At 51.6% G+C, this 19,185-nt stretch overlaps 1 protein-coding gene across 1 annotated transcript in view; it reads left to right on the forward strand.

The window, feature by feature from the left end:
* IGF2R (insulin like growth factor 2 receptor) overlaps nucleotides 1-19,185 on the forward strand; it is a 106,145-nt gene that overhangs the window by 37,865 nt on the left and 49,095 nt on the right. The window contains exons 8-19 of the mRNA XM_024747855.1: nucleotides 1,647-1,809; nucleotides 1,972-2,146; nucleotides 2,982-3,085; nucleotides 8,410-8,574; nucleotides 10,987-11,127; nucleotides 12,243-12,383; nucleotides 13,453-13,590; nucleotides 14,168-14,315; nucleotides 14,814-14,991; nucleotides 15,663-15,778; nucleotides 16,222-16,390; nucleotides 17,925-18,104. Of these exons, the coding sequence (XP_024603623.1) occupies nucleotides 1,647-1,809; nucleotides 1,972-2,146; nucleotides 2,982-3,085; nucleotides 8,410-8,574; nucleotides 10,987-11,127; nucleotides 12,243-12,383; nucleotides 13,453-13,590; nucleotides 14,168-14,315; nucleotides 14,814-14,991; nucleotides 15,663-15,778; nucleotides 16,222-16,390; nucleotides 17,925-18,104 (1,818 nt within the window). The remainder of the gene's footprint in view (nucleotides 1-1,646; nucleotides 1,810-1,971; nucleotides 2,147-2,981; nucleotides 3,086-8,409; nucleotides 8,575-10,986; nucleotides 11,128-12,242; nucleotides 12,384-13,452; nucleotides 13,591-14,167; nucleotides 14,316-14,813; nucleotides 14,992-15,662; nucleotides 15,779-16,221; nucleotides 16,391-17,924; nucleotides 18,105-19,185) is intronic.

The following is a 19,185-nucleotide window of genomic DNA, read 5'->3' on the forward strand; positions in this document are numbered from 1 at the left end:
TGTGTGTGTGTGTGTGTGTGTGTGTGTGTGTGTGTGTGTGTGTGTGGGGAGGGGGGCATCTATGGAGACAAAAGTGCAGTCCAGCCAGCTTTCCATTCGTTGTCCCCAGACTTCTAGGGTCGCGTGGTGTCCGCTCAGCAGGGACCTGACTGACCGGTAATCCGCGTTAGTCCTGAACGCGATATTGAGGACTGTTTATTTATACTCTCCATCCTACAGATGTGAATCAAAATCTTTTGAGCCTGATGAGATATTCTAAGCCGGCAGTGGTTTTAGTGTGTCCCTTTCTTACTTGTGCTGCATTCAGTGAGAAATCATTTCACACTATCACGAGGGAGAGGATGGAGAAGTTCCCCTCTGTTCTCCGTGGGATGTGAGGCCGTTGGGCTGGTGGGCTATCAGTGGAGCTGAGGGTTCTGTTTCCAGCCTGACTGTTCCCTGGGTAGAACTTGGGGGACGTGGGCTTGGACCCCTTAACACTTGAAGGTTTACTGAAGAATTTCCACTGGCTTATTGAACGCTTCTAGGAGCTGGAACTTGAGTAAACATTCGCCTTGCCACACAGATCTTTTTAAAAGAGTTTTATTGAATTTATGTACATTAAAAATACACCTGTTTTAAGTACAATTTAACGGTTATTAGTGTACTAACAGAATTGCACAGTCAGTGCCACGGTCTGTGTTAGAACTTTTCCGTTACCCCAGAGAAGCCTGCTGCCCAGTTGCCATCACTCCCCTGCTCCCCCAGCCCCGGCAGCTGTGGACCACCTTTCTGTCTCGCCTTTCCTGACATCCCACACAAGTGGAGTCACACAGCACGTGGTGTCCAGCTTCTCTCACTCAGCATTTGGTCCACGTCACTGTATGTATGTCTGACTGCTCTGAGCCAAGGGCTGAAAGCGTAGATTTTGCGTCCGTAGTCGGGGCTGGACCGCGGCTCTGCACCTTACTAATCAAGTGACGGTAAACCCGGCACTTAGCCCCGTGCCTGGCACGTAGCAGGTGCTTAGTAGGCGCTTGCAGAGTGAGGGGCCTGGAATCAGCACAGCTACTCCTGATGCTAAGGCCAGGGAGACGTTTCTCCCAGGGAAGGTCAGAAAGATGACACCGCCCCCCAGTAAACAGTGACTTCGTGGCATCCTTCCCAGAAGCCGGGTGTGTGGTGGGCGATACCCTGGCTTCACCCAGGGGCAGGAACAGATGTGAATACAGGTGAAGTGTGCCCTAGAGCCATGGACGTTCCCGTGGAAAGGGGTTAGGGACCATCTCCCCAGATGCATGGAGGCTCAGTGATGTCCACCCAGCGGGCAGGGGTTGGGGGGGGGTCCATCTGGCACAGGCTTGGCGGCACCTGTGATTGAAAGGGGTGCACGGACCACAGGCCCTTCACATGTCATGACTGCTTGCCAGGGGCGTGGTGGGCGGGTGATACCGCATTCAGGGCGGGCTCACAGGTTGACGCTTGCACGTGACTCTGGAAGGGACCGGAAGGGTTTCAAGGAAATGGAGTCGTTGTAAGGCAGACAAAAGAACAGAAAAATGTCAAACCCCAATAACATACCTTTGGCTTTTCAGAAGCACAGAAACATCTGCATTTAAGCTTCCTGAAAAGAATTAATTGCATTCCTTTCACCCCTTTCATGATAGGGCACCCTTCCCAAGCTCACGGCGAAATCCAACTGCCGCTTTGAAATCGAGTGGATCACTGAGTACGCCTGCCACAGGGATTACCTGGAAAGTGGGAACTGCTCTCTGAGCAGCGAGCAGCACGACATCGCCATTGACCTCCAGCCGCTCAGCCAGCCCGGAGGTGAGTGGGTGCCTGGGGGCCAGGAAGTGGGAGAGGGAACGAGAGCCCAGGGACCCAGCTCCCCCTGCCCTGGGGTGGGCGTTTCGAGTTTGATGCTGTCACTTTGCCACCCACACCTGTGTGCGTAACAGAGCCTCTTCTTGTTTATTCCCTTTTCCTTAGCTTCAAACTCCTCGTACTATACCGCAGAGGGGGAGGAATATGTTTTTTATTTGAATGTCTGTGGAGGAACTGAAGCACACATCTGTGATAAGAAGGGTGCTGCAGTTTGCCAAGTGAAGAAGTCAGATTCCACTCAAGTCAAAGTGGCAGGGAAGCTCCAGGGTCAAACCCTTCGGTGCGTATGGCCTCCACGTAACTTCAGGTGCATCGTGCGTGTTCCTGTGAGACGTAACATACTCCCCCGCCTTCCTCCTCCTTCCACCTTCCGCACAGCACAGGGAAATCAGTTAAGCTGGCGTGATTTTCCTGCGTGAGTCAGGCAGGTGCCGTCTATCCCTGACCAGTGGATGCTTTTCCTGGCTTTACAGTAAGAATGCTTCTGTTAATACGGTTCGCTTTATAATCTGTTGTTTGCAGGGAACCGTACTGTCGGAAAGCTATTTCATTAGTTGATATGGCTTTTGTATGTTACAATTTACGTTTCCGAGGAGTTTTGATTTTTCTCTGGTGGTTTGAGACTCTGAAACACCATGGGCATCACACACAAGTGTTGAACAACTAGGAAAACGCATTCATCACAATTCTTGTGACCCTTACCTCGGTAGTTACCTTCACAAAAGCTTTATCAAAATGTAGTTTCTCTGAGCTGAGGGACCAGGATCCCTCAGGTCACACTTTATGGCAGTTGCTGGAAAAGCTGTGTCTTCTTGGGCGTTACTTATTTTGTACAAAATCCGAAAATGAGAGCAGAAGAGGCCTCATGGTCCTAGCAAAACCTTCAGTGCCTTTTCCCAGCCAGTTATTACTCTGAAGTAAGAGGACGGGAAGCCCGTCCATTTGGAACTCATCTCCTGTAGACGGTTCTTCCCCAGCCTGAGAGAGGGCTCGCTGTTTTGTGTCGCTGCTGCTCTGTGGATGGTATGCGAAGGCTCACTGTAGAAATGTTTAAGGATTCAAGTTTCTTTCTTGGTTCTACCAAACACGTGCGTGTGTGTATTGCAAAAACCTAGGTACTCAGACGGAGACCTCACCTTGGTATATTTCGGGGGCGACACGTGCAGCTCCGGCTTCCAGCGGATGAGCGTCATCAACTTCGCGTGCAATCAGACTGCGGGTGAGTGCGCCCTGGGTCAGCCGCGTACCTGCGCGGGTGGGCGGGCTCCGTGGAAATGTGGAGCGCTGAGTGGGGTGCTCAGACGTCCTCCTGCAGATGTGGCCCCTTTGAGGCCCCCTCTGTCGTAGCGGGTAGGAGTACCCCACCCCGCCCTGCCGACGCCTGACACACACGTCTTGTTTCCGTTTTCTGTTTGTGTGGGGACTGGGCCCAGAGTCAGGCTCGCTGGGAAAGCCTCTCTGTCCTGAATTCTGGCTCTCCCGGAGTGCGCTCAAAGCCGGCAGTCTGGGTTTACTCACCACCTTCTGATGGGTTGTCACTAAACAACTCTTCTTTTAGGAACTGAGTTTTTAGGTGACCCTTTTTGCAAATGGTGGCCCTGCTGTAGAGGTGGGATTTGGGGATCTCGAGAGACCCCAGGGCAACTTTAAGTGGAATGTTTGGTTTTTCTGAGTGACTCGGAGAAGCTACCTTGACGTCACAGTGGCACTGGCATTTCACAGAGCCGCACTGCCGTCCGTATCTCAGAGATTCTGAACACAGTTTGCATCTCTTGAGAGGTGATGGGATCCCACCATCTTGAGAGAGCCGTCCAATCAGTGGACCCCCAAGCCGTGACCCCAGGTGCCCTGCAAGCCGGCTGAGCCCCTGCACAGAGCTCCGGTCTGGGAGCCGCCTGGGTCTGGCCCCGTCCGCACAGCCGGCACAGTCTCGCACGGCCGCCCCACCCCTGAGGGTCTCCTGGCCCCTCACTGTTTGTTTTGTGTGTTTCTATGGTAGAGCTCTTAACCATCTGGTCACGGGGCAGGTTCCTGTGTGACTCACTGCGGGGCCTGGGGGAGGCAGCTGTGCGTGACGGGAGCCGTGCTCCAGAAGCGGCTCTGGTGGTGGAGGCGGGCAGGAGGGGTGGTGACCACCGCCGAGCGCTGGTAACCCGCCCGGAGAGTCAGCAGAGAATCACCTGGGCTGAAGCAGGAGGGAGACCTCATAGCAGGACACCCCTTGACTCCTGGCGCCGCTGGCCATCGTCACCGTTGTTCTCAGCCCACTGTTGCCTGTCAGCCCCCTACCCCTGCCACGTGCGCTCCAAGCTTACATTGGAGGCATGTTCTCAGTTGATGCGTTGAACACATTATATTAGTACGTGTTTGCTCAGACCCTGCGAAGCCTAGGGATGCCGTGATGGCTGAGAGCTCCCCGGGCGTTTACACACCAGCAGCAGAGAGAGAGATGAGGATGGTGATGACGTAGTGCAGGGGACGCGGGTGCCTGGCAAGGTCTGTCACCTGGGCCTTTATCCGGAGGGAGGCCCTGAGGTCAGGGGTCTGGGGTCTGGCTACCCCCGAGGACCGAGGCAGTTAAGAGGAGGTGCTGGGTGAGGGAGCCCTGCAGGACAGTTAGGGGCAAGCTGGGCGCAGAAGCCGGGTGGCCATGGGGGCTGGTCTTTGTGGCAGGAGGAACAAACAGCTCATGCAGAGGCGGGAATTTGGGTAGCCGTGAGCAGGTCAGAGCTGGGTGTCCAGGCCATGGCTAAAGAAGGGGCTGGAGCAACGTTGTGAAAAGCTTATGTGTCCTGCAGAGGAGTTGGACTTTATCTAGAAATCAGCGTGAAGGGACTAAGCAGGGGTGGCCGTGCATCTGGCTTGGACGTGGCCTTTGGATCCATCTCCCTTTGGTTTGAATGCCCGCCCTGCCTTCCCCAGATTCTCCATCTTTCTTCCGTCATCCTCACCTCTTCCAGGCTCGTAGGAGACCCTCTCCAAAGTCCACCCCTTCTACTCTGTGTCCAGGCCCCTGGGAAATGCAGCCTCCGTCTTATCCCAAGTCCCCAGACCCTCAGGCACTCGGGCTGCCCGGGTCTCCCAGACTCCCCTGCTGCTGGGCTGCTCTGCGGTGGGTGACTTGTGTGGGCCGAGGCTCCCTCTGTCCTGTCGCTACCTCCTTTGGCCCTGTTCTGTCCGCACTTTTTATAAATGACTTGGCCGCGATCTTTGGGAATGCGCTGATCTCATTTGGGCATGTTGGGAGGATGGAATAATGATCCAGAAAGATCCCAGCAGACGAGGAGGATGTTGAGAAGGGCCCTTGGTCAGGGGCTCCCAGGGAAGAGGGATGGACCTCCAGGAGTCGTGCCAGGAAGCTAGAGCCCAAGGGGGCTGAGGCGGGAAACAAATAGGAGAGGCCATTTGTTTTTCCTTTATTCCTTTTTGTCATACACGTTTTCGAATATATAAGTAGAAAGAACATTATAGTGAAAACCTACACACCCACCACTCAGGCTTAACAGCTGTTAATGTTCCACCAAACTTGCCTCACGTTTATATGCTGTCACGTCCCCAGTGGATCGTTAACACTCCACCCAGACTGCAGGAAAGGACGTTCCTTCACGTAGCCTCAGTGCCATTATCAGACCTGACAAAACTGATAGCAGTGCCTTAATCCTGAAGACTCATGTCATTGTGATCGTGACACGGAGACCAGATCCAGAGACTTGAGGTGTTTTTGAGCCTACTCTCAGGCTGGAGCTGGATTATGAAATATTTAAGACTCCTTCTAGCTCTGTGATTTGGAGCCAACTGTAGGTACTATGTTCTGTGTACGCTAAAATTATTCCATTTTTACCTTGTTTGAATTTAAATTTAGAGTTTTTAGAGAAAACCCCTTGGTGGATTCTGTGTTTATTGGTAATAATGTATTTTTGCATGTTGAATTGGGTGTTGATTGGCTATGGAATATTATGAAATGTGGTTTATAGTTCAACTTGGATCTCCAGGAATTATTTATGCTTCTGAATCTAGGGTTTCATGCATTTCAAGACACAGAGGTACATAAGTTTATTTTTTTGTCCATAATATATATATATATTTTTTTACCATTTGTTTCAATAACTTATATCTAGTTTGATGTAACGTGATACCTGATTATCGGTGATCCTGTCACATAAGGACATGAGACCGTTTTGGGGGGAGGAGTGCGGTGTGTTAGCATAGGCCAGTAAAAACTGTCCACAGATTCAGGTGACTCACGATCACACTGAAGACTTGTTCTCTTTAATTGCGTTCAGGCCTTAGGGGGCTGTGCTCCACGTGGTCGTGTGGGGACCTTTGCATTTTCCACCTCGTGTTGCTGCTGTCTGTGGACATGGCTTCCAAGGACTCTGCAGAATGGGAACAGCAGTTGTTTTTTTTAATGGACCAGAACTAAGAGGCATGGCCCAACCTCAGAGGCAGTGAGGCGGGACGTGCAGTTTAGCCGTGGGCCTAGAGGGAAAGATGAACCGGTTTAGTTTCTGTCCCAGAGCGGTGGGGGGATGGGGCAGCCGCCTGCTGCCCAGGCCAGAGCTGGGTTTCACTGGGAGGGTCCACTTTCTGCCTTCAGCTGGTGCAGAATCCACGTACCGCCAGGCCACGTAAAGGGTGTGCTGGGGGATGTGCTGGAGCCTGGAGAGCCGGGAAACTTTCAGGGATGAGATTGATGGAGAGATTACCGAAAGTCTTCCTCATCCTGCTGGTGGCCGGAAACCGTAGGGCTTAGCTGTCCTGATGGCAAGGCCATTGTGTTTAAATAAACAGCGTGGTTTGGTAGTGGGGAGTCTTCCTTTACTATTCCCCTCAAATTCTTGGAGGAATTAAATAAGAATGCAGGTAGGGTGCATGCCAGTGGTTATTTAAATTTTATTTAAAATGGGCTCTCCCAGCAGATCATTAGTAAGTTTCAGATGCAAATCTAGCTCCTGAGTAGGAATGGACCCTGGAACCATTCATAGTATCATTTAATCGTCTGTAAACTTACCTGGTAAAAGAAAAACACTGAGTGCGTCAAGTTTTCAGGAAACACAGATCTTTTCTGAACAGTGAAATACCAGTCCAGTGGGACTAAACTGTATGTAAACCTTGAAGGGGCAGAGGGGTGGGGAGCATGTTGGAAAGAGGCGAAGCAGCTTCACTGCTCCCTCGGTGGAGGGCACGGCGGACCCCCAGCTAGAGCGGGTGCTGTCGGAAGGGAAGTTGGGAGCGCTGGTTCTTAAAAGAGAATGGCTTAGAGGACTTACTTAAAAAAAAAAAAAAACCCAACAAACCAAAGACACACAGTAGCGCAGGGAAGTCTTGCCTTGCGGTTATGAGTCTGGCTCCGGGGCCAGACCGTCTGGGTTTGATTTCTGGCTCCTCTGCCCTCTAGCTATGAAGCCATAGGCGAATTATTTAGCCCCCCTAAATCTGCAAAATGGGGCTAAGCTTGTCCCTTTGTCGTAGGATTTCATGGTGGAAATACGCGAATGTATGTGAAGTACCTAACACAGAGCCTGTTCTCTGCATCCAACCCCTGTGGAGGGCTCAGTGCTTCGCATGGCGCCTGCCTCAGCTTGTGCTCCGTGTGCCTTAGCCGCTGTCGCTGGTGTTACAATTATGATGTTTATAATATTAAAGATTCAGTAGAAGTTGCAGTTGAAACAGCATCCGCCCTTGGTACAGAATATTATTTCCGTTAGAACATCGTGCACTTCAGGGCCCTAAACCTCGAGAAAGGTAAATCATGTAGGAGGTCCAGAGGAGGGCTATTAAACCATCAAGCGGTGGAAAACGGACCTTCGTGCCAGCAGTGCACTAGCTCGGAAAGGCGAGGGGATAGAATTTCTGCTACGGGAAAAGTCAACAGAGTTTGCTGAAGCCCACGCTACGTGGACGGGGAGGCGGCACATGAAGGCCTAGCTTGCAGAGCGGAGCTGAGCCGGGAGGGCTCACGGTTGAGAGCCCCGTGGGGCTCCCTCGGGCTGATTGGAGTGGGGCGTTAGAGACCCACGCGTGCCAGAGTCCCCAGGATCCAGGATGCTGGCCCCTCTCGGGGCGAGGTTACTAAACCTCAGCACCCTTCAGTTGGGAGCGGCTGCAGACCGTATCCCTCTTCCATGCTCATTTTAGGGGCGAGTCCTGGGGAACGTGTCCTGCTCACATGCACATCATTAAGCCAGTGGCACTTCTCTGGAACTGGAGCCCTGATCTCTGCCCCCCTTTCGGTGACTCCCTGTTCTGGCTTGGTGTTTATGAGCCTCTCAGAGACTGACCGCTGCCTGGGGCTCACACCCCGCTGAAAACAGGCTTCTGTCCTCTTGAGACCATCCCACCAAGATGAAAGGGACACAGGCCTGCCCTGCAGGGTTTAGGTCGTGTGAAACGCAGTAAAGCCACTCTGATCTCTGGGGTTTGAGCCCGGAACTCGTTTGCCTGCACACCTGCTACGGGTGTCCTGTTTGCTGTCTCTGCTCCTGGGACGTTCCTGGGTTTTGGTCACATCATGGGTGCTTTCTTCCTTTTGATGCGGCACAGGTAACAACGGGAGAGGGGCTCCCGCGTTCACCGGGGAGGTGGACTGCTCCTACTTCTTCACGTGGGACACGAAGTACGCCTGCGTGGACGAGAAGGAGGCCCTGCTCTGCGGCGTCTCCGACGGGAAGCAGCGCTTCGACCTGTCGGCCCTGGCCCGGCACTCAGGTAGGCCCACCGCCCGCTCCGTGTGTGCTCGCGCACGTTCTCTCGGGTCTTTCCCGCGAGCACGTTTGGAAATGCTGTTACAGTTTTCCTTGTCAGCTAACTGTATCGTGGCCTTTCCCCGCTCCTCACGGAGCAGTATGAATTATCAGAAATGACACCGAATCAGGAGGCGAGATATCTGAACTTGAGGTCGGCGTTACCGTTTTCTACTCGGAATATCTTGGGCTCATCTTATCGTAGTTCAGTAAAAACGGCCAAGTGCCTTCTGTGTGCCAGGCCCTGTGCTTTGTGATTAGAAAAAAAAATTTTTTTTTAAAAACTTTTGTTGCTAAGAGGGTAGATCTTAAAAGTTGTCAAAATCCCCACGGAAATTGGTACCTCTGTGTGGTGATGGTCGCTAACTGCACTTACTGAGGCAGTTGTCGCGCAGTACATACATACATCGCATCGTACTGTACACCTAAAACCGATGCCGTGTCATGTGTCAGTCATAGCTCAATTAAAGAGTTTAAGCTCTTACAACGGCCTTCAAGCAGGCGGTGTTCCCACTTGACACAGAGACTGTGAGGCCCAGCGGGTTGCACACCTGGGGTGACAGGTGTGTGTCGTCTCCCTGCTTCTTTCCTGTCTCTAAATGAGGATTTGCATTCCCTGACCAACCTCAGATTCTTTTGTGAGGCTGAAAGGAGGCGGGATGTGGGACCTGTCACAGGGACTGGCTCATGGTGAAGACCCATCGAGGTTAATTTATTTGTCCTGTGAACCAAGGCTTGCGGAGTGTTTGTTGCTGGCGGGGGCTGGGCGAGGTGCTGGGGATACGGCAGCAAACCTGGCGAGCACGACCCCTGCCCCCTCGGGCCGTGGAATTTAGCAGGGGGCACAGAAGACTGAACAGTAAGCGTGGGGTCACCCAACAGGGATAACCAGATCTAGGTGGGGATTTCTAGTTCCACCCTTTCAGCAGCCCTGGCATTGGGCATAGATAGAAGCAAGTTGCCTCTGTAAAGTGGAATAGTACACAAGACAGGGAGAACGGCCTGAGGCCACATAGTCACCAGCTACTATTGGAACAATTACTCACGTGTTCAGAGTCCCAGCTGCTTGGGAAAGTATCACATTAGAAGGAGAATTCCTCCTTCGTGGGGTGCTGGAACGCTGTCCTTTGAACACGAGCCCCACTATAGATGCTGTCGGGCAGCGAATTGCCCGGGGGAATAACCGGCTCCGTGCTTTCCTGGTTCAGCACCTTTGAGCCCTGGGGCTGGTGCCGTGGTTACAGTCTGTGCCCTGGTCAAGAGGCTGGATTTCTGTCTGCCGAGTGGGAAGAGCTCTCACCTCCGCCCAGACATGGGTTTGAGGCCCCACATCCAGCTGTGTTTACTTACTTGAGCAAGTTACACCCCTGCCCCCCAGTTTTCTTACAGTAAACTGAGTGGTGGTTTCAGATCCTAGGATCTGCGAGGTTGCAGAGATGCATTCGTACTCAGCTGACTTGGGCCACCTCTCCAGTTCTCTGGGACCCGGGTTATTTGTGTAGCGTTTGCACCCAGATATCTAAGGAAGCTGTGAGGTGAGAGCTCACATCCTTCTCTGATAGTTTAAAGAAGTCCTCCTGCCTGAAGCCCTTCAGCCCTCCCCAGCCCAGCCAAAGCTTTCAGGACAGTGTTTGTCGTGGTCGGCCGTGAGCCCTTCCCGGTTACTGACACCGGTGCGTAGTGACTGTGTTACCGCTGACGCGGGATTTTCCTTTTAAACCCCCGTCTCCAGTCCGCACGGGAGCGTCCTCACTGTCTGTGTGTCCTCCTTCCCACACGGTTCCAGTGATGCCTTTGGGGGCTGTTGGGGGATGGTCCGCCTTTGACTTGCTGTCTGCTCTCAGCCTGTGCTCCTTCTACCTTCCACGGATTGTCTTCTGTTCATGCATGACTGAGTCATGAACCCTTTGAGTTAAGGGACCACGTATCTTGTTTATCTTCCGGGGGCACAGAGCACGAAGCCCTGGGCCAGGTCTGCCTTATCTGTGGTCTGGAGGCAGATGCGTCACCAGTGGCATCTCAAGTCCGGGCTGGCGTCTGGCTTTGCTTTTCAGTTTCTGATTTCAGACTTTGGGGCTTGGGAGAATTTTGCTGTTTAATCCTCTGGCGGCCCCCCCACCCCGCCTTAAGCCTCCTCTTCTGAGGAGCTGTTCGGGGCTGGCTTGTTTCTGTCACATTCAAGACAGGCTTGAGATTCTCTCTGAGTTTGTGTGCCCTCAGCCTGCCGGGTCCAGAAACGTGAGTGCCTGACGTCTAGCAACCACAGGCCTGGTGAGCTTCAGGCCTTTACCTTCCGCTTAATCACCATTTATGGTGTGACTCACAGAGAAATAATCACTGCCTTTGGCTGGAAGACTCTTTTTTTTTTTGGTTACAGAACTGGAACAGAATTGGGAAGCCGTGGATGGCAGCCAGAGGGAACCAGGAAAGAAGCATTTCTTCATTAACGTCTGCCACAGGGTCTTGCAGAAGGGCCGGGCGAGGGGCTGCCCCGAGGACGCGGCCGTGTGCGCTGTGGGTGAGTGGTGCCCTGTGCCTGTAGGTAACGCGGAGCCCGGCTGCATCCAGGTGGGAGTGAATTAGAAGTTCTTCCTGCGGTTTATCTCAGCCTCCTTTCTCTGCGTTCAGTGTATAAAGGATGGTGAAGAAAAGAGTTTAATGACTCAAATGTAGGGAACTGGTGCTTTCGGGTATCTTGAAGTTGGCTGAAGCCTTCTGAGGTGGGCTCACTGGAAACAGGAGGAAGTGGCTGGGGGGAACTTGGTTATCTTTCTGCTCCGTCACCTGTGGAGGAGCATTGCCAGTGCTCGTGTAGAACTGATTTTGATTTTTAACAACCTTTCTGCCTGGAATTGTTCAAGTGTTACGGCTTCAGGCCGGTGGACTCCCGTAGCCTCACGCGAGAGCACTGGACCCCTTGGGTTCCTTTTGCTGTAACTGTGTTGGTTGCGACTTCTCAATTGGATGTAAGTGTTTATAGCATATTAGTTGTTTGTCACTTAAGACTCACCTGGAAAACGACAGACAGTGGGAGTAATTGGAATCTGTTACAAGCATTAGATAAGGGATTGTGAACCCAGGTTGGATTTTAGGAATTATCCCAGGATTCAGAATTGGTGGTGTGTCTTTTAAAAGCAGGTCCAGCCATGTCCCTGCCTTTATTTAAGAAGGACTTGAGACAGACCTTCAGTAAAAGTCAATTGAACCAAGAATTAAGTGGTCACGGTTTTTGGCTGGCTGCACAGGTTTAATTGGTTTCTGCTTTGGTCATGGGACAAATGCTGCCCCCTCGCTTTCGACAGGCCTTGGGTCTCAGGAGAGCTGAGGGCCCCACACAGGGGGGAACAGTGTTATTTTCCGGGATGGTGTAACGTGCGTTCTTGCCTTTCTGCCTCTTGTGCCCTCAGAGGACGTTGTTTATTCACTCTCGTACTTTCCTCCTAAGCCTGAAGGTGCCCTTGGGGTCCTCAGTGTGGCTGCCGCTGCCCTGTCAAACTTGTCACTCAAGAGAAACCCACTGACCCTCCGAACACCTGCGGGGCCTCGGCTCATTTTTGGTACCTCTTCGTCTGTGTCATTCTCACTTTTAATCACGTCTTCTGTTTTTTTTCCCTTTTCTTTTCTCTTTTCCAGACAAGGACGGAAGTAAAAATCTGGGCAAATTTCTTTCTTCTCCCACAAGAGAGAAAGGACACATTCAGCTGTCTTACTCAGATGGTGATGAGTGTGGCGACACGAACATGAGCACAAATATATCACTCGTGTGCAAGCCAGGTAACGTTACAAACGCGTGGCGCCTTCGTGGGCTCCCCAGCGGCAGCCGCATTCTTTAGTTTTCGGTTTGCCGCCGGCCCCTGCCTGGGTGACGAGGCAGAGCGGGCCCGGGCCGAGCACCGAGGCTCCAGAAGCATTAGTGTTGGTCCATTGGACTCGATCCCCCTCCCCAGCCCCAGCGCAGCGCTGAAGAAACCATATGGTGTCCAGGGGGGTTGTGCTGCAGTTTTCCAGATGAGTTACGCTCCTGGCACGGCTTCCCCTTCCTGAGGCCCGGCGCGGGCTGACGTGGAGGCTGCTCCACTTCCTCCAAAGGGGGAGCATCACATCACAAGTGCTTGAAAACACTGTCTGTGATCTCAGCGTCGATACACTCAGTGCACCTTGTTTTTCAGGGTCAAGGTCTATATAGATCCGCACATTTTTATGTTCCTCGAAACATAGTATTTTGTGAAGACTCTCTTATGTTTCACAGTTGTGTTTATAATTTTTAGGGGCTTCCGTGTTGCCAATGGCTTGGTTTTACTATTTTTAAGCATTTTCCCTATTGTTGGGTTAATAGCACGTTTCCAGTGTTGGTGGTTGTGCTGTGACATATCCTCTCTACCTCTTGTTGGAAAATTTCCTTTGGATAAATTCCCAGCTGTGGGATAAGTTCAAGGACCAGGACAGTTTTTTTTAATTTTTGAAAATGGTAAAATATACATAATATAAGATTTATCATTTTAAAGGAATTGTGGTAAAATACATGCAACATGCAAATCACCATTTTAATCATTTTTGCGTGCACAGTTCAGCAATTAAGCACCTTACGTGTACGTTGTACCTTAAGTATGTTTACACCACCACCCGTCTCCAGAACTTTCTCGTCCGCCCAAACTGAAGCTCTGTCCCGTTAAACACGGACTCCCCCCCAGCCCTGGCCCCCAGCCTTGTCCTTTCTGTCTCTGAAGGTTTGACCACTCTTTGTAGGGGCGTCAGATCGGCATTTGTAGGGGCGGAGTGTATTTAGAACAAGGGAAGCTTTTTGAGACCGGATCAGCGATGGGTCTTTCTTCCCCTTCGGCAGGTGATTTAGAAAGTGCCCCAGTGCTGAGAACTTCTGCGGCGAACGGTTGCTTCTACGAGTTTGAGTGGTACACGGCGGCGGCCTGCGTGCTGTCCAGGACCGAGGGGGACAACTGCACCGTCTTCGACTCCCAGGCAGGTGTGTGTCCGAGCGCCTTGTGGGGCAGGCTCTCCTGCACCTGCTTAGCTTGTTTTTGTTTTGTTCTTAACATTTTCTATGAGTGTTTCAGAGATAATCTGTGTTAGAATTATATTAATACTGTTTGACCAAAACTCCGGAAATCTGGTGTTTCAGGCTTATCTGAGATAATGAAAAACCTGTCATATTCAAAGTCGAGGTAGGTTTGCTGATCGCAAAACCTGAGGAGCACAGGAAGTAAATCATGTTTGAAAAGGCTTTTCGCATGAATTTCTGGCCAGGAAACCCAGCACCGTTGACTTTTCATGGCCGTTGGTCGTCCCGCTTTGAACACACTGGTTGTTCATTCACCCAGGAGTTCCGGGCTCTGACTCGGGTCTTCGGTGAATGCAGCAGAAGGGGCGTGGTGATGGGGGACCCGTCTCCAAGGGGAAAGTGTTGGTGACAGTGGTCCTGGTAGCTCCCGTCCCAGCCGTTGGGCAGGCCTGGCCACGAGCTTCTCCTGGAGGCCGGGAGCTGAGGGGGCTCTGCTTCACTGTGGTCTCACTGACCTGGGATGGTCTTGATTCTTTTTTAGGGTTTTCTTTTGACTTGTCGCCCCTCACAAAGAAGAATGGTGCCTACAAAGTTGAGACGGAGAAGTACGAGTTTTACATCAACGTGTGTGGTGCGGTGTCCGTGGGCTCCTGCCAGCTGGACTCGGGAGCCTGTCAGGTGTCAAAAAGGCAAGTAACTGTTCCCAGTTCCCGGTCTTTCGTTAGGTATCTTGTGCTCACAGGTGTTTTATTCTGGAGTAGGTGTGTTGTCTGCTGACATCTTTGCTTTATGGTGAGTGTGTGAACTCTGGGAAGACCTGGACTGGAAACCAGAGGATGCTGCCGGGAGCTTTCGTCTCCCAGGGAAGGAGCAGGACAGCAGTGGATTCGTGCAGCGCCTCCCTTCTGTGTAGTCGGCACTTCGCAGTTGTTGGATGGGTTTATGTACACGCTTCTCCCTTTAGTGTGTTAGTCCAGGGAGTTGTGCCTTAAGCCAGCCGCGCTGAGCGTGGATTTGGGTCCGGTGTGGGGTGGGGTTGCCCTCGCACCGCTGCTGCGCTGAGATCCTAACTGCCGTCCCGGCACTGCCACCCCCTACGCTGTCCCCGGCGCTTCCTTCAGCATCGCGGCATCACAGAGCTTCTGGTCTTGGTATCTTTCCTGAGAAACGTTGTTTATTTGTTTTAGTGGTGGGAATTCTTGGAACTTGGGACGCAGTAATGCTAAGCTTTCGTATTATGACGGGATGATCCAGCTGAATTACAAAGATGGCACGCCCTACAATAATGAAAGGCACACGCCAAGAGCCACGCTGCTCACCTTTCTCTGTGATCGAGACGCTGGAGTGGGTCTCCCTGAATATCAGGTAGGAATTGTGCTGTGTGTGTGCACATGTGTGTGCCCGTGTGTGTGTCTGCAGAGCGACAGGCAAGGAGGGAGAGAACGTCAGTCTTGTAAAGGCAGGGGAAGAGAAAAAAGTGGTCAAGACAGGGCTTGTGACTTTTCTGGAGCGAGACAAGATTCTGTTGTAGGTGACGTAGGAGCTGGGATGGTCCTTGGGGATAAACCATCAAGTTGTCTGGCTCCTCAGGACTTACACAGGAGCCTGTCCTGGGAACTTTATTTAGAAGGAGAGCTATTATTAGTCTGGTTTCCTGGGCAAATCGTCATCTCGTATGATTTTAATTAATCCTTTTAGATTTGCCAGAGGACACGGGCAGTATTCATTTTCTGAGCTGTTGCTTCAGTGGGCTGTACACCTCAGTCACAGCCCATGACATTGTTGGTTTTGGGTACAAAACACACAAAAGCATCAAAACCATCCCTTATTCCCGTTTAACAGAGGATAGATTTCCATCTTAATTTATTGCTGGGCAATCTTTTTTTTAATAAAATGAGAGGGATGGGCAAAGTAAATTAACTTTCCTGTGGTTTTTATTTAGAAAAAAGTGCCCCGTCTTTTTAGAAATGCTGGCTTTGTGTAATGATTACTCTTTTCTGCCACCCCTCCCATGTCTGTCCTTGTCCTGAGATTAGGAAGAAGATAACTCTACCTACAACTTCCGGTGGTACAGCAGTTACGCCTGCCCGGTGGAGCCCCTGGAGTGTGTGGTGACTGACCCCTCCACGATGGAGCAGTACGACCTCTCTAGGTGAGGCATGTCAGCCTGCCCTTGGCCGGGCCCCAGTCCAGAAAGCGCTGACTGAGGTCGATTAGACCCTGCTGGTGAGCATGTAACTCAGCCGATGATAGGGAATCAGGTTAGCTCTAGGTACAGGACCAAGGTGGGAGCTTGAAGCAGAAGGAATTCTGCTGATGGTCCTGTAGCCTGTGCGAGATCAACCAGTCTTCGCCCAGCAAAACCTCAGTCTTCACTGCATCATTTAAAGCAATGCCTGTTGGTGCAGAGGTGCGGGGCCAGTTCCAGGTGTGCCGGGGGCTGCATTTAGTGAGTTCGGGAACACAGGTGTGCCGGCTTTGGTAGTTTGGTGGGCGGGGCACGTTTCCTTCAGTATTTCTCTAACTGCTTAGAAGTGGATCGTAGGACCGAAACCTGTCAGCTTGAAAAGCATGCATTTCCCTTTGAAATTTCAGGCTAGCAAAATCCGAGGGTGGTCATGGAGGAAACTGGTATGCCCTGGACAATGCCGGGGCACACAGCACGTGGAGGAAGTACTACATAAATGTGTGTCGACCTCTGAATCCAGTGCCGGGCTGCGATCGGTACGCGTCCGCTTGCCAGATGAAGTACCAAAACGACCAAGTGAGTCTGCCGTCCCCTCCTGAGCCCAGGACTTGGTGGTGGAGGGGGCTGTTTCGGGACTCTCAGATCTAAGCAGGCCTGGCTGCTGACGAGAAGCCCTCTGAGTGGGAGAGGGGCCTCGGGGTGAATTCCCCTGCCCCCTACAGATGTGATCCTATTCGAGTCATGGTTCAGATTTAAAATTTAAAAAAGCCTGGGTGTCGGGGAACCTCCTGTGCTCCCAGTACTCGGCAGAGGAAGTGTCTTTGCGTGAGCAGCAGACATCTGTAAAGCATAGTTTTTGCTTCCCAAAGCTCTTACTTCTGGACTAATTAGGGGGCCACCTGCTCGGTAGAGCTGCTGTGGATGAACTAGATCCGAGTGTTAGCTCTCGCCAGGGTGCGAGCTGCACTGTCATCCGATGGAATGCAGCTACTGCTGGAGCTTTGGTATGTTTCCCTGGGCTCCGTGTACACGGTGCATCTTAAAATAAAGATGTACGTGTGCTTCTTTAAAAATAGCATGCCGGGAATGTACTTTGCTGGCTTCTGTTACACGGCAGCTTGGAGGTGTTTTAAGGGAAGCTGGCGAGCGCTCTCTGGTGGTTCAGAGTGAGCACCCCGTGGTGTGTACACGTGTACGTACGCGCGCGTGCTCTTTGTCGGAGCAACGGCCTCGAAGGACAGTCAGTCCTCGTTATTCTCAGATTCTGTATCTGCGAAGCTGTCTACTTGCTCGTGTTTATTTGTAACTCCAAATCAGTACCGGGTGCTTTCACAGTCTTCCGTGGACATGTGCAGAGGGGCCTGACGTGGCTCTGCGTTCTCGTCTCAGCTCTCCTACCCAGACGGCCAGAGGGTGGAGACACGGGGGGGTGGGCAGTGCGGTGTCAGAAGCTCCTGGCCAGGTGGGCGGGGTTTGAGTCCTTCCTCTGATGCCCGTTAGTGGGGTGGCCTTGGATAAGTCACTTAGCATGTCTGAACCTCGTTTTCTCTTTTGTAAAATAAAGAAAATAGAATCTACCAGGATCTTGAGTATTCAGGATCACAGTCTGTGTGACATAAGTGTACATATAGGTACTTCCAGTCGTCCCTTTTGGTGCGTGGGGTGAGGATTGGTTCCAGGATCTCGGCAGATACCAACAGCTAAGGATGCCCAAGACCTTTATGTACAGTGTCGCAGTATTTGCACATCACCTACACACAGCCTCACCTCTAAGTTCCCTCTAGGTTACTTACAATACTTAACACAGTGTAAATGCTACGTTAGTAGATGCTGGTGGCAAATTTAAGTTTTGTTTTTCCTGGAATTTCTTTCCCCTGAATATTTTCGATCTGAAGTTGGTTGAACCTGCAGAGGTAGAGCCTGTGGATATGGAGGGCTGACTGTGTTTCCCCTCTGTGTACGAACGGTGGTTCAGTATTCACTAATTCAGCATTTGTAGCGAGTTTATAGAACACAACTACTGTGAGTAATGAGAATCCACTGTGTTAGTAACGAGGAAATCAGTTGTTTTCTCTTCAGAAGGAAACATAATGGACACGCATGTTTGCAGGGTTCATTTTCTGAAACCGTCTCCATCAGCAACTTGGGGATGGCGAAGACGGGCCCCATGGTGGAGGACAGCGGCAGCCTCCTCCTGGAGTACGTGAATGGCTCAGCCTGTACCACCAGCGATGGGAGACGGACCACCTACACCACCAGGATCCACCTCGTCTGTTCCAGGGGCAGCCTGGTAAGGAAGGCGCTGCTTGTCACCCATGACCTTGGTTGCTTTGGGTGTCTCTTCACAGGGACAAAGGTTGATCTTAATTCTGCTTCAGGCCAGCATGTGATACAAACTCAAGGAGGCAAGGAGCACGGTGATGGTGCTTGTGTGGCTGTCCTTTCTCAAATTTAAGCCTGATCTCTTACTGCTGGTTTGTGACGTACACTGTATGGTCTTCTGTAGACTTGAGTTCTTTCTCTGAGTGGTACAGATGCCGCCCTGCCTGTTAGTCCCTGTGAGTTGGTGATCTGAGGATCACGGCTGCAGAATAGGTCTTAGAGACGGTTCAGTCCAAACAGCAGACTTCATAGAGGAGACTGAGGCTGGGTGCAGCTCAGGCCAGTGGGTGAACACGGAGGGAGGTGTGTGTGATACGTCAGAAAAGCAGGAATGAAAACTCAAGGCTGGGAAATGGAGGAGGTGATGGAGATTGCATTTGGGCCCGAGTTCCTCGGCCAGGGCAGAACAGAAGAGAAAACTCCAAATAAAAATGCCCCGGGGTCATTGGGAATAGTCCCCATTGGTTTTTTAAAAACAGTGTGGTGGAAGACGTATAACATAAGATTTACCGTTTTAGCTGTTTTTAGATGTACAGTCGAGTGGCATTAAGTACATTTACAGTTCTGGGCACGCATCACTGGTGTCCATTTCCAGAACTTTGTTATTCTGAACTTAATTTTTTTTTTCTTTAACCTGGAGCTTTACATTTATACCTGGGTCACGTGTGTTTTTGAATCATTGCCAAACTCTTCGATGAACACTGAGTGGGAATAAGAAAGAGCTCATGTTTATTATCAAACAGATTCTTTCCAAGGGCCGGTTCCACTTTTTAAGGGTCTGCTACAGCGTCCTCTCACTTCGTAGACAAGAACCCGGCCCGGTGTGTCCACGCCTCTCCGCAGGCAGGGGGCCTCAGTCACTTACATACTAGGCGTCCTGCAGACGCCAAGTTTTCTCTGTCCTTTGCCAGCACACGAGTTTTTCCCAAGAGATAATGTCTCTAGAGCTTAAGGTCACTCTGATAAGGGAAGGAAAATGTTAGCTGGCT

The sequence above is a fragment of the Neophocaena asiaeorientalis genome, unplaced genomic scaffold, assembly GCF_003031525.2.
Source record: "Neophocaena asiaeorientalis asiaeorientalis breed wild unplaced genomic scaffold, Neophocaena_asiaeorientalis_V1.1 scaffold123, whole genome shotgun sequence".
Lineage (NCBI taxonomy): Eukaryota > Metazoa > Chordata > Mammalia > Artiodactyla > Phocoenidae > Neophocaena > Neophocaena asiaeorientalis.